Source organism: Halichoeres trimaculatus, unplaced genomic scaffold, assembly GCF_033239565.1.
Source record: "Halichoeres trimaculatus isolate MK-OKI-2021-1 unplaced genomic scaffold, fHalTri1.1 fHalTri1_scaffold_5, whole genome shotgun sequence".
In the NCBI taxonomy this organism is placed as follows: domain Eukaryota; kingdom Metazoa; phylum Chordata; class Actinopteri; order Labriformes; family Labridae; genus Halichoeres; species Halichoeres trimaculatus.
The window spans coordinates 35,173,927-35,188,714 of record NW_027437183.1 but is presented as its reverse complement, the minus strand read 5'-3'; the positions used below and the strand labels follow the sequence as shown (position 1 = coordinate 35,188,714).

Genomic DNA, 14,788 nt, shown 5'->3' with positions numbered 1-14,788 from the left:
TCTGAAGTGACACACGTGTCTTTATCCTCCAGCTTCAGCGAGGACGGGATGGAGGTGATGGAGAGGTTGATATATCTGTTTCGTAAGTTTCACCAGTTGAAGATCAGTAATGAAGAGTACGCCTGTATGAAAGCCATCAACTTTCTCAACCAAGGTAAGAACAGAGCACTGCCCTGCTCAGCTGTTTCTGAGTCCACGCTCTCACTGCCCCTCTTCATGAGTCTCCTTCATTTTACTCTCTGCAGATATCCGAGGACTGTCCAACATCTCGCAGCTGGAGCAGCTGAATAAGCGCTACTGGTATGTGTGTCAGGACTACACTGAGTACAAGTACCCACACCAGCCCAAACGCTTCCCTGAGATCATGATGTGTCTCCCAGAGATCCGCTGCATTGCAGGTGAGGATTCTTAGAGAGTGGAACAGAACCAGCTGTTTGTGAACCCCGCCACTGCCCAGATACAAGGCATTTATTGTATTTGAAATGTATCTAACCAGGAAAACCTCAATAGGATTAAAAATCTCCTTTACAAGAGTGTCCTGATCAAGACAGGTTACAGAACAGAGTTACAAAAAACAATACAAAACATTAACAAAAGCAGATCATATCCAATGTAACATCAGAAAAAATCATCCATCAAACAATTTACAACCTGATGCATCCTCCAACACCTTTAGACCTCTTTTAAAAAGATTCAAAGAGACTGGCGTCCTCAGGCCCAACTCCTCCTGCAACAGATCCCACGAGTATCTAAAGTCCTTTTTCTACAGTGGCCCATGGGTGTTAGAAAATTTGCAAGAGCAAAAACAAGAATCAAAAAGGTACAACACAAATGCTAAACCACAACACAATGGAAGTTAAAAAGGCTATCCCAATGGAAACAAAAGTAAGTTTTTTTTAAACTTTATCTATGATAAATAAAGCTTCATAGGGGTCACTTTGGAATATCCTTCAAAGTACTTACATTTTGTATTTACTGGAAAAATATGTCATCTTATTTTAAGCTTATGAATTAATAATGTTAGCTATATATAAAGGCTATATTTATCATAGCTGAAGGTAAAAAAAGAAATTAATTATTTACTTACTTTCAGAGTCCCTTAGGATAACTGTCCTCTAAACTTCCAATATGGCTGCATTTCTGTTGCCAGCCACCGTACTTTTCCTATTTCAAGACGTACTTTAGGAACAGACAGCGAAAAACTGTGAATGAGAGACAAAGCAAAGATTGTAAGTTCAAACATTTCTTATCTTGATGTAATCCCATGATCCCCCCCCCATGGGGAGCTAAATAATAGTTACTTCATAAATGACATGCCAATGACATTGTTTTTGAGGAGACAACGCAGGTCAACCAACTGGAGGATACAAGACAGGTACACTGTGTCATGCTGCTATGATGTCATGCTATTAGGTAGCTGACGTGGCTATCAGCATCCAGCTTACACACTGTCTCCCAAGAGGGGGCACAGTTGGCTGTGGAAACTTTTTAGATGATGAATAGGTCATATAAGTTTGACTCATACACCATATTTTATGGTAATCTGCCAAAGAGGTCAGAAAAAATTGTTCCAAGTTTTTTAAAACACGAATAATCTCTTAATACAAGACACTAAAGTTTTCTAAACTTGTTGGCAGATTTTTGTGAAAAGTTGAGGCATCATTTATGTGGCACTGGACATTTAAATATCTTATGTTAGCATGTACTGCTCAACAGTACATGCTGCAACTTGTACTCTCAGACACAGTTAAGACATAATCATGTACCAAGTTGACATCCTAGTTAGGTGCATCTTACCACCCTGTGCAGAAACAAAAATCTAAGCAAATGTTTGGTTTTTATTTTACTTTCAGTTAAAAAGTGTTTTATTAAACTTAACTTGAGCCACACTTTGTCTTATTTCAAGATACTGAAAGACAAAGTGATTTTATTTTCTTTATTTACTGAGTTGTAGTCCACATTCTAACAGACATATAAATAAATTTCCAGTGACAACTGAAGACTGAAGTTACAACTGTACTCTAAAGAGGCTTCAACATTAATAGGCTATTTGCATGTTTCTTCTGGAAAAAAAAAATACACCTCAAATGTTAAAATATATTTTAGATTAAAATTAAGAAAATAATAATAAAAAAAAAACCTGAATGAAGACCAGTTTTGTATTGAAAAATAATTGGTAACGATTATTTCTTTGTTTCATTTTTTTTTAAATTTAGGATCAAACTTTAAATTGTCAGTTTTATTTTTTATTATTATTTTTTTTTATTTACAAAACTTTGGGCCTTGATTTAGCTCTATACAGTTTGTATTTGTTTCTGTCTTTGACAGAAATTTCACTTTGACCTCATGTTCGAAATAAAAAAATAAAAAAATAAATAAAAATAAAACTCAGTCACTTACCTAAATCTCAGTTTTTGCAGTTTTTTTCTCATTTGAAAACCTAACAGCAGCTAAAACAGGATGTTTCCTCCTCTCTTCCTGATGATTTTTTTTCTGATGTAAACGTCCAAACTCAGTGTTGAATTCCATGTCATGTGTCTGTGTTTCAGGGAAGCTGGTGAATGTACCTCTGGAGCAGCTCCCCCTTTTGTTCAAAGCAGTCTTGCACTCCTGCAAATCCAGCCTGACCAGCTACAGGACCGGCCCATCGCCCTGCGTGACCACCTCCTCCGGGAACTAGACGCCCCCGACCCCCCACAGTCGAGGGACTGGTCTCCCCTCTTGTGAATGTGACAAGCAGCTAGTTTGTTTTTTGTAACTTTTTCTTTATATATTTATTACACGACAGAGCTGAATGTATGCTGATTTACACTGTGCACATGCTTCTGTACAAAACAAATGCTCGTAGATGCATTGGTCTTTGGAGTTTACAAGTGTGTTTCCAGTTTGCTCAATGTGTCAGTGTTGCTATTGTTAGAGCTAGACTTTAAAAGAGTTTATTTTAGTCAGACGGGGGCAAACGGACACACGTGACGAGTGTTGTGAGACTACCTCAGGAAGATGTTGTTGCTATTTTCAGGTACCTTTTCTTGCTGTTTAATGAAGAGTTACCCGATCTGAAACCAAATCCTTGTGGGTGTTTGGGCACCTCAATCAGAGACTGAATGTTCAAAGGAGCTGCATAAATCAAAGATAGAAAACAGTGTTTTGTCACACTGGAGATGCAAACTTGATTATCAGAAACTTTATCTGCATGGACTCTCAGAAACCCTGCTGATGGGAGGCAGGCTTGTCAATTAACATTCCATGAGTTAAGGTGACAGTTGTTGGAAAAGGAGCATACGGGTATTTTTTACAATCATAGACTGGGGATGTAGGGCGTTATTGGAGGGGGAGGGAAGGATAGCTAGCTTTGCTGGTTTTTAGTTTTATTGTGTTTCTTTTTGACCAAAGTGTTATGCAATGCGTTTTTTCAAACACCCATTGATGGGTCGGAAGCTGATAGCTCCACAAAGAGAAGATTTCTTATCAATGAAGGATCAGAGTAAGAAATGAAATCAGTCAGAGGGGGAAAACCCTCTGTGGGACAGATGAGTATGTTGCTGGATTTCCTTCTAAATCCTGCTAAACGTGCACACTTGATTCTTGAGCACACTGTACGCACAGGGCTGACGTAATCCCTGTCACTAGTGTTCCCTCTGGCGCTGGTCAGAGGTTTTTTTGGGGCTTTGCTGCCTTCAGTGCCAGGATCTTGATGCATCGTAGCCTTCTCTTAACACTCAATCAGCAAAGTCAGGGGTCTATGGTCGGTAGTCCAATCACCTTCGTTTGGTGTTTGGAACCAGGAGCAGATTCAACCAGCTGATCTGTGGCCCAAATCCATCGCCCAGTTCATGTAAGTTTACGGTCTTTCAGGTCCAATCAGAATTTTGCACAGACCCACGTCCAGGCCACATTCAGGTCTGGTCCTCTGGGTTTTACTGGCTAAGGTTGACTGAAGACCGACAGACAGAATGTGTTTTGTGAACTGGGAACAACAAGTTGAAGGTTGATCCCTTTTGACCGCTTGATCCAGGCTGAGTTTAGAGAATTTAGATGACTTCCCTCTATCAGGCATACCCTCTGTGAAAGATATGCACATGTTTAAAAAAATAGCCATAGGAAATGGTCTTTATTTTTGAAATATGAGATGATCGTTTCAAACCACTTGAAGTGTCTTCTGGGATCCCTCAAGTTTTTAGCCGTTTCACAAGATCAAATTACGATGCAGATGAAATGCAGTCCTTGCAACGACTCTCTTTTTTGCACACGACGGTGAGGTTCAGAGCCCTCGACCTTTGACCTCGGCCACTGCCCACCCGGTGTGTTCCTCTCTCCCAGGTCCCTGCAGACCTGGATCTAAACAGGGTAAAGTGAGTGTTATGTATTGCATTCAGGAGTTCCTCAGTGACCATGCTGATGTACTTGTAGTATTAGTAGACGTAGGTTCCAGGACATCGTAGGTCCTCTGTAGAAAGTGTTTCTTTTCCCCACTTTATTTCCCTCATGGTCCCATCCTGCGCCCCTCACCCCTTCATGTCAGGGACAGTGGTTGTGGTTTGAAGGTGACACACGCAGGGTGGATGTTCCTCTGCGTCTGATGCAGTGTTCCTCTTGAAATGTCTCAGTTAGCCTCTTTTCATCTTTTGATTTTTATACATTTTCATGTACCTTGTAGTTATTGTGAATGTTTTGGGTTTTTGTTGTTTTTCACGTATTCATTGTCTTTTTGGGGGGGAAGTGAAGACGACTCCTGTCCTTTTCTAAACTTTGAATGAATTCTTTTATTTTGGGACATGATTTTTAATACCTCACTCCCTTGTCCACTGTGGGTTAATTTACTTTGAAAAGTGTTACTCAGGGATGTCCACACTGACGCCCTCTCATGGATTCTGTTGAGATGTTTTGGGGTCATGTTGGCTTCCAAACCAGACCTTACTGCCACTAAGGATGTCAAACCATGGGTTCATTATCAATCAGGCTTCTCAGGGTTAAAGGGTCATTTCATCTAAATCATAAAGAAACTGAATATGATCTGTGAGGATTTTATCATCACTGAAACCCACTGTAGTACCAACATCTGTCATGCCATGAAGAACTATGATAGTTTTAACCTCTTTTCTTAATTTTTAAATGGTTTTAGCTGCCAGATTAGCATTTGGCTGGAGACTTTGGATTAAGAATAATGTTTGTTGACGAGTTAAGGATTAATATCAACGATCAAAAACTGATAGCTTTGGTGTTTTTCCAATAGAAGAACGTCTTTCTCGGCTAAAACAGCAGCATGAAGACACAGTGCTTTATTTAAAGTGACTGTGAGATGCTTCTGTCACTACTGTGGGAACCATTTCTCAAAATCCTCACAGATGAAACCAGCCAGTTTAGCCACATGATACCCTTCTTCTGTTGTTTCTTTGTTGTTTTTTTTATGAACTGACCCTTTAAACCACATAATCTCAGGGATATATAGTTTTATGTAACAGAAGCCTGAGTGATTTGAAGCACCGTTTAAAAGAGAAAAATCCCCCCGTAGCCTCCTCTCCCCGCAGACACAGAGCCGTGCGCTGACCTCTATCTGAAAACGAATGCATCCAGCCGTCAGAGGTGGGCGTCAGAATGTAAAGAGAAATTGCACTGATCTCTAAAAGCCCCACCTTTTGTACCGGCACCATCTCCAGGAGTGTGTGTGTGGACGGTTAGAGTAAGAAGCAGAGAAAGCGGCTCTCAGAGTGACTCCAGGAATGCACTGATCATGGCGCACAGCTGGGATCTGAGCGTGGAGGACGGCATGAGGGGGATTTTTCCTTTAATGTAGCAGTAATATCAACACTCTTTCACCTTACCGCCAACTCTCTGACCTCTTCTCTCACATTTTGATACTAAAGTGTTTTTTTATTTCTGTATTTGTATTATTTTGCAGACAAGGGATATGTCATTTTGCAATTTCTGTACTGAAACTACCTCTTTATTTGTCATCATGTTGCTTATTTTCAAATAGGTGATTTTTTTTGTCTTATTTATTGGTTTCATTGCACCAATTTTCTGTGATTTTTGTGTCTCTTATTTCACTCAGTGACCTCTCAGATTTAAGCGCTGACGCCCGTTTACTTCTTCTCTTATTGTCGGACACGTTGCCTCATCCTCCTCTACCTCGGCTCACTCACGTGTCGTCAGCCGCTTTGATTTCCTCCCTCTTCCCCCCTGTTTCAGTTCTGCTTCATGTAAAGTTAGCATCACTTTTCATTTCACTCCTGCCCTGTTATCAATACCAAAGATGAAAGAATGTCAATGACAATGTCAGCGTCCTGATAAGGCCTTCACGTGATGTGTTCTTGCTGCAGTGAACCAGTGCTTTATTTTCCTGTGTTGACCTTTTTGGAATACGTCTTGTTATCTTGTGAATGGCTGTTAGCTGTGTACACTATATTCACCACATCATGATATGCCGGTGTGTGTGTGTTTTTTATCCCATTGTGCTCAATGATTGCTCACTGTTAAGGCGGTTTCAAGGTGACATGTAGCGCTAACAACGGGACCACTATCATATCTGCTGATGCAGCTTGTGATCGATTGTCAATCACAGAGTGTAACTTTGGTCAAACTGACATCTCCTCATGTTTACATGCTTTTTTTTTTGACTAACTCACGTGACCCTGACAGCGTGGCACGCGACCACAGACGGAGGGGGCTCGGCTTTACCTTCTACGTATGATGCATTTAGTCTGTGCAGCTTCATTTCAGAGATTTGTGAGTTAAAGGTGTAAACTGGCGTTGAATCCTGCAGATCTGCAATTTTTTAATTCGATTTCTGCAGATGCACACATGCTGAATTTGATTAACGAAGCAGGAAATGGTATGGAAGCTCTCTGGGGCAATGAAGAAAAAAGAATCAGTGTTTCCTTTTTTCTCCTAAAACCTTTTTAAAACACTTCTTTTGTTGAAGACAACAAGAAAAGATCAGATAAAGATAACTCATTTTATCACCTGCCTCTCGGGGCTTCCTCTGGTCTGGCATCTCTGCTAACCAGATCTCAGAAGTGACCTCAAATGCATCATAAGCAGCAGGTAAACTGTAAAACCAACACCTCCCCTCTGTCCTCCTGGCTCGTGCAGAACCTGTCGGGTCTCGTCCCATGAAGCCCTCACCACCTCCCAACCCTGTAGCACAGGAGCACAAGAGAAGAGAAGTGTGGGAGGAAGTGAACGACACGTCTCAGGGAACAAAAAGCTTTACACACTCTCATCACCTGTGAACAGACAATTGAAACGCCTTTATGTTTTTCTCTCCAGAAATCTCTTGTCTGCTCTTGTTACTTTAACTACCTGTGAAGAATGTGATCCATTACGTGTTAAAAGCATGTTTAGAATGTGTTAGGACTTGAAACCAATTAAATGTGAACGTTATGCAAGTACACCCAGTGTCCCCTGGTTTTCTGTCCACCTCTGAGCGGGGTGAAGTCGATCCATTCAGTCAGTCGCTCTCAGAGGACTCACAGTTTGAAGCTGTTTGGATTGTTTGTCCCTGACCTGCCGCTCAGCGCACTCCGCTGTGTTTTCACTCTGAGATACCATCATTAAGATAAACACTAGACTGCAGGGCTGTGATCTGTTTTCAACACGCCAAAGAAACTAATTCATGAGGAGTCACAGAATCATAGTTGAAGAGTAATCCACGCAGAGCAGTTACTGAGGTACACAAGCCTCGACAGAAATCATCTGATTTCCTTACAAACACCGGCTGTAGGAGCAGGTTGGCTCAGGTGGCAGAGCAGGAGCTTCATGAACAGATTGCAGCTCTGACAGGAATCTGTGAATCCACTTGCCTCCACATCATAAACACACACACCTTCAGACTTTGCATTCGTTTAAAAAACTGCAGTTCATCAACAGTCCACTAGAGGCTGGCTGAAGAAACACCAGACACCACATGCACAGCAATTCAAAAAGAAAACTTTTACAGCAAAAACACGTTTACAGCCTGGTGCAAACAAAAAGTTTGCGTCTCAGTAACTTTCACACTCTGCAAACACTGTCCAGTGATGACTTTTTCATAAACTGTGGTTTTTTAAGTTGTCAAATTTGGGAGTGTTTACTCAACTGGCAGGCAGACATCCTGTAGCTGTCTGTAAATGGATTATTCAATCTTAATTTCTACAGCGCCAAATCACACACATTAGCTCAGGACACTTTCCACAAATATTAACCAGACCTGGTAACATGAATAAAATTTTGTTTCATTAAAGGAAAACCAACATCAAGATTAAAGCTGCAAGCAGCGATGAACAGGCCCTCGCCCTGTGTGGGCCAGTCGGAGGGTGTCCCAGCTGCCACATGTGCCCGCCCAATGCCTGCCAATCGGATCACGTCCTAGCCACCGCATTAGCACACATTGTGGCTCAGCCAAAAGCCATAGGTCTAGGCACGAGGGTTAAGCCCAAAAGTTTTGATGCCCGTAGCTCAAAGTAGCTGGACGGGCTGCAGATATGAGCCCCTGGGTGGCGCTATGGAGCATTAATGTTAGTGCAACCAGTGATAGAAATGCACTTAGGCTGTGACACTGAACCTCTGTGTGCATTTTTTCCCTGATCTAACACTGCTCCGGAGAGCCATTAAGGTTTTCATGAAACTGTAAAAATGGCCAACATTGACTGTCATTTGTTGCCACGCCCATTATCGTTGCAAAAATCCATTTGGAACTTTTCATTGTCAGTGTGTGTAGTGTACACAAGCCAAGTTTGGCATTGATCCCCTGGAAAATCAAGGAATTGTTCCATTTAGTCTGTGGCTTAAAATCCTCAAAATCTGATGTTTGCGTCCAAATAGCAAATAGCGAACTTCCTGTTCAGAATTGACTGTGGTCAGAATACAATTTTTTGTATGTCCAGGCATGCTTGTTATGCCTACCAAATTTCAATTCTGTAGCTCAAAGTAGCCGGGGGGGGGGAATTTTTTTGCCCCTTGGTGGCGCTATGGAGCATTAATGTTAATGCAACCAATGATTGAAATAAAATCAGGATCTGACAGTGAACATTTGTGTGAATTTTGGTCCTGATCCAACATTGTACAAGAGAGCTATTAAGATTTGAAAAAAGAAGCAAAATGGTCAACTTTGGCGGTCATTTGTGGCCCCGCCCAAAAAAATTATAACAATCTTTTAATAACTTTTTCTCTTTAATATGTGTTGTTTACACAGTCCAAGTTTGGAGTTGATCTGAGAAAAAACCTAGGACTAGTTCGTTCAAATATGTACCCTATGCATGTAGGTTTTGCCAATTTCAGTCCTTTGCCACTAAAGGGCGCTGTACTTTCTTTATTTCATAATAATTACATAGCTGTGTCCGGGGCACAACACTTAACATGTGTTTCCGTTTTCGTGTATATCGGAAAAAGTTGAAAATTTCCAAACTTTAAGCCGATGTTGTAGCAACACCGAAAAAAAATATACAAATTTGGTTATGATTTTTGATCTTCAGTATGTGTAGTATACTCAGGCCAAGTTTGGAGATGATAAGTCAAAAAACTTAGGACTAGTTCGTTCAAATACGTAGCCCAAAACTGCTAAATTTCGACGTTTAGGTACATGCGCGTTCACGTTTATTCCAAGTGAAAGGCACGCAATTTGGGGTTGTTTCGGCCCAAACAAATAATAAAAAAACGCAAGGGTTTCAATAGGGCTCTCGCCCAACCTGCGGGCCCTAACAGGATTAGAAGTCTGATCTCATCTTAAGCCAGGGCCAGCCCCATAGGCAGTACAGGCAAATGTCAGGGGCGCCGGCAATCATGAGGGCACCAGCGCTGCGCCCTCATGATTTGCCGGTGGATGATTCGATCATCAGTGTATGGTAAGAAGAAAAAGTGTCTATGAGTGAAGGTTTTTTTGTATAAAAAAATTATCAGACTTAAATTCATTGATGTTACAAAAGATCTAGCAAAACATGACAATAACCTAAAAAAGGCCCTACTTTACTGCACTCGGCTTGACCCCGAAGGGCGCATGATCACAGCATCAAAGCTGCTCCTGCTCACCTGTTATTGGTGGAGGAGATGGACGGGCAGTTTATGCTGCTTAAATGATACTGACCGACAGTACGCTAAATAACAGGTATCATGTCAAAAAGCCAAAGCCTTCAGGAGCCCAGGGGTGAAAGAGAAGAAGAGAGGAGGAGGAGAAACGCTACAAAGACAGAGGTATGTGCGTCATGTTATTTAGAAGTTTTACTAGCATTTATGCTAGCTTGTTATTGGTTGGTAGTCACTTTTGACTGTGTAAGTCCTAACTTTTAATAGAGTTAACGTCAGTGATTTTCACTACTTTTTAACCAGGTGAACAAACATTTTTATACGTGTAGATAAAATAACCAGGTAAAGAGTTACAGTTTTTCTTTTGTGAGGCAGGTATCATTACAGTCCTGCTTTTTATTGCTGTGAATGCAGTAATGCATTCACAGCATATGTTCTTCTGTGTCAAAAAAATTTCTTCTTCTTCTTCTTCTTCTTCTTCTTCTTCTTCTTCTTCCGCCCGCTTTTTTGGACCGCTAAAACTTCTGCAAACTTCAACCGATTTTCACCGTTCAAACTTCAAAAAGTGTGTTTCAGTGGGGACAAGGGGGCTATGACTCTTCAGAAACTTTTCACAAATACTCTCCGAGATATTCAACGTTTTACGAAATTTCGGTCCCATAGAGATGAATGCGGAATTTTCAAAATTTTCTCCCTTCAGGACATTTTTTCAGCCTTCTTCAAACCCTTCTCATTCAGTCATAACTTCAGCTACAAACTCCATTCAAACTTCAAAATATTCAGCTATCTTTTGGCTTCATTCAGTGGGTTTCCATAGTTTCCTAGCATTCATAGTTTCTTCACAATGACCCTTCAAAGGTCATGATGCATTTCAGCTCTTCAAGCCATTTAACATTGGTGTGTATTGGACGGAATGTTTCAGCTCAGAGTGGGAGATTCAAACGACAGAGCAGGGAGAGGGGGAAACAAGACCTGAGAAACTGCTGGGTAAACTGCTCTCTTGGCCACATTTTTTGAGCTATCAACACAAATAAGCCCTCAACATGTAAGTAGTCTTGTCCTGCCTCTGACAAAGTGGTTTTTAAAGCAAAAGGATGGAGCACTTTTTCACAAAATGGCCAACTGTCGGGCAAAGTCAGCTCCGGCACCCATGTACTCCAATGTTAATTCCTGAGGGGTTTTCTCAGGGATCAGTCAAATTTCCCTCATCTATCTATCGCTGTCATGGGCGTATTTCTGCATCTTTAGACATGAAATTAACACAGACAGCTTCCTCAGGGTCTCAGGATTCCTACGGTGTGATCATTTTTCTTATCGGCCCTTTGGTTTAGTCACAGTTGCAGGCAGTTTGACACCCTGATTTCAGTGGAAATGTGTTGGGAATCAACAGACTCCACCAGCTCTCTGATGGCAGTTGGTAAACAATGATCACCATGGCAACATCTGGCTTCAGATGGGCCTGAGCCTACAGGCTTACATGATTAAAAACTTACACACAGGACACACAGAATTTCATTTTAACAGCGTTTCAGAGATGAGACTTGCATTTTCCCTCAGTCAGGTCATTATTTCCATAACTGTTCTTTAAAATTTAATTCATTGCTTCAAATTTTGAAAAGATGCAGCCATTTCAACTTTAAATTCATTTATCCATTTAACTGATTCATCCATTCATTTCCTTTCATCCAAGAGTTCATGGCAGGTTAATTTAGCATTCTGCATTAGCAGTTGAGTGCCAGCTTTTCATGAATTATTTCAACCATTTTCAGACATAAATTCAGACATTCACGTTTAGCATTCTGCTTTTGCAGTTGAGCACAAGCTTTTCAAGACTTAATTCAAATGATTTCAGACATAACTTTAGCCATTCTTGTTCAGAATTTTGCTTTAGCAGTTCAGCGCAAGCATTTTAAGACTTCATTCAGCCATTTTCAGACAAACCTTCAGTCATTAATGTTCAGTATTCTGCATTAGCAGTTGAGCGCAAGCTTTTCAAGACTTTTTCAACCATTTTCAGACATATCTTCAGTCATTCAGGTTCAGCTTTTGTTGCATTAGCAATTCAGCGCAAGCTGCTTCAGCATTCTGCATTCACAGCGCAATTTCTTCAGAAATTGCTTTTCTAGTTAACATTGTTGTGCACTTAGTAAGCTAACATTCAGCTGATTTGAAAAACAAATATCTAAATAGTATGAAGCACACTTGCCCTGCTGCTCTGATGAAGAGAAAACAGGAACCTCTGGAATTAAGCTTTTCAAACGTTTGCTTTATTATCAATAAATGTTCACTACTACTAACTTGACTGACTGTTTTTTCTTTTTAAAAAATTAAGTCACTAAGACATAGTGCTGTATTATAGTTTTATTTAAATATGTAAATATTGTTACTGGTGCTGGAATACCGGATGAAATCTTGCCTAGGCACCAAATTGATTACGGCCGGCTGTGTCTTGAGCCACCATGAGCACAGAGCTCCAAAGCATTTAGTAAGTTACAATGGAGAGGAACGACTTCCCTCCAGAGTCCTCTTTTCAGATGAAAGTCATGTTTCAGCACATCAGCCAATCAAGGGCTCAGAGTCTTAGCTGCTTTAAGTCCAGAGGAAAGTCTGCACAGTCAGTGATGGTTTGATGGGTCATATCATCTACTGCTGTTGGTCCACCGGGTTTTCTAAAGTCCAGAGTCAGAGCAGACGTTTACCAGGACATTTAGGAGCTCTTCATGCTTCCTTCAGCTGACAAGACTTATGAAGATGCTAAAAGAATCAAGAGCTGGTTTAATGATGATGTATTTACAGACCTGCAGGATGACTTTACAGAAAGTTTAGTCTGATGTGGTGGTTTGGGGTATTTGTTAGATTGAGACGTGTTCTCAACCACTTAAAACCTCCTTTGTCAGTTTAAATCAACACAGATGTTATGAAAGATAAAAAGCTTTTGTACTGATGGAAAATAAAAGTTATCTCAGGAAAATCAGTTCATTTTTTAAAAAGGTATAAAGCACAAAGTTTAAAGCTAGAGTGCAAGGAAAGGTAAGTATCTGATGAATTTTAGTTAAACAGAGCTCTGTTTAACTTGTTGTTGTTTTAAGTCTCTTGATCACAGAGAAGTGTTATTAAACCAAACCAAACATTGAGTTGGCTGAAATTCCCTTTGGATTCCTGATAGAACAACAGGAAAGTGTTTTGGTACAACATGACTAATTTCTCCTTTTCTTCTTAGATGGTCTGAGACTCAGGTGGATTCTTATCTCTCAGCTGTGATATAAACATTGCAGAAAGGTAGACTGACACCTTTTCACCTGGTCTCTGCTGCTGTATCAGCTCATGCATGAGGGAAACTGGACAGTCTGCAGTGACACTTCAGCTGCAATCATGTGTTGTAAAGAGAATTTGTGTTTAAAGCTTATCCCAGTAGTGATCCTGAGAGTGTTTTTCTGCAGAAAACGCTTAGAGATGGAGGGTAACGGTGAGACTCTTTCTAACATCACCCAAGTTCAGAGGAATGAGTGGCTCATCAGCAGACTGTCCATCAAAATATGTTCTTTGAAGCTAAGGAGAACATGTTATTAACCCACAATGAAAGGTCATCTTACAATCCAAATAAAGTATCTCCAGACCAGCAGTAAAATGCTGTTGAATAGACTCAAAGCCAGAGTTTCTTAACGATAGCCTGTTTCTATAGCCCCCTGTTCAGTGAAGTCCTAGTCACAGCCTCTGAAAGGGTTGACATATTTTGCTGGTGACACCAAGACAAGCACTTAGAAGTTCCAGGAACTACTCTCCAAGAAGTTGTTTATAAAGCCCCATTATTGCCTATGTCCTCGAAGTGCAGTGAAAATAGGGTTAGGGTTGGGAATAAGTAGTAAGTAGCTTCACTAAACAACCAGACCAGTAGAGGGCAGTAAGAAAAACAATGAGAACCATTCAGTCCAGATAATACCATAGGAGGATTTATTGCACTGCAGGTGGATTTGTTGAGACTTGAAAGGAGGCAAGCTAGATTGGAAGGGGGGCTTGAGGCCTTTGAACACTGAGTCTGTTATTTTTTGGACTGGATTATCGGATTTTTCAGATTTTGGATGATAAGACAAAAGAAAAGAAAAGAAAAGAAAAGAAAAATGTCATGCAGAGACACCTTGCACACCAAATCTGATGTGTTTGTTTTTCTTTGACTCACTAAAATTTGCTGTACAAGGAAACTGGAATCAGTTAGTGATCAAACAATTGATCCTGAACAGTGGGTGTCAGTACATTTGAGGCAGGTGCACAACACACGCATACATACACACACACTCACACACACACACACACATTATGTAAAGCTAGCCCAAAATTGCAGAAGGTGTGTAGATCCATCTCCCCATACACTGACTATGGTTACACGCAGCCAATATTCGGGTTCAGGTCAATATTCCAGTTTCTTGAATGTTCGGAATAACCCGTTTACATGCGTTAGCAAACAGAGTTCTTCTTGTTTACATGGAAAACGGCGACGCAAGGGCAGCATCTCAATGCAACGAAAACGTCATGACGTCATGCACATCATCTCTGCTTCATCTCACTGTATCCATAGCAACAGCAGCAACAACAACAGAAGCATGGTGGAATTCCTGGACTCAAAATACCAAGATTCCTTGCAAACAGGACATGAGCAGAACGCAAATATTCAGGTTAGAAAAGTAAACCTCTACACCAGTTCCTTCAATGAGCTCAGAGTATTAGCAGAAAACTCTGATTTACTGAGTTCAGACTCAGGCCCTGTTTAAACGAGAATGTTTCATCTAAAAAC

The 14,788-nt window shown here is 40.8% G+C and overlaps 1 protein-coding gene across 1 annotated transcript in view; it reads left to right on the top strand.

Moving 5' to 3' along the window:
- Nucleotides 1–7,380, top strand: part of nr6a1a (nuclear receptor subfamily 6, group A, member 1a) — a 141,695-nt gene extending 134,315 nt beyond the window's left edge. The window contains exons 8-10 of the mRNA XM_074670957.1: nucleotides 33–154; nucleotides 246–398; nucleotides 2,550–7,380. Coding sequence (XP_074527058.1) covers nucleotides 33–154; nucleotides 246–398; nucleotides 2,550–2,680 — 406 coding nt within the window. The 3' untranslated portion in view covers nucleotides 2,681–7,380. The remainder of the gene's footprint in view (nucleotides 1–32; nucleotides 155–245; nucleotides 399–2,549) is intronic.
- The last annotated feature ends 7,408 nt before the right edge of the window (nucleotides 7,381–14,788 follow it).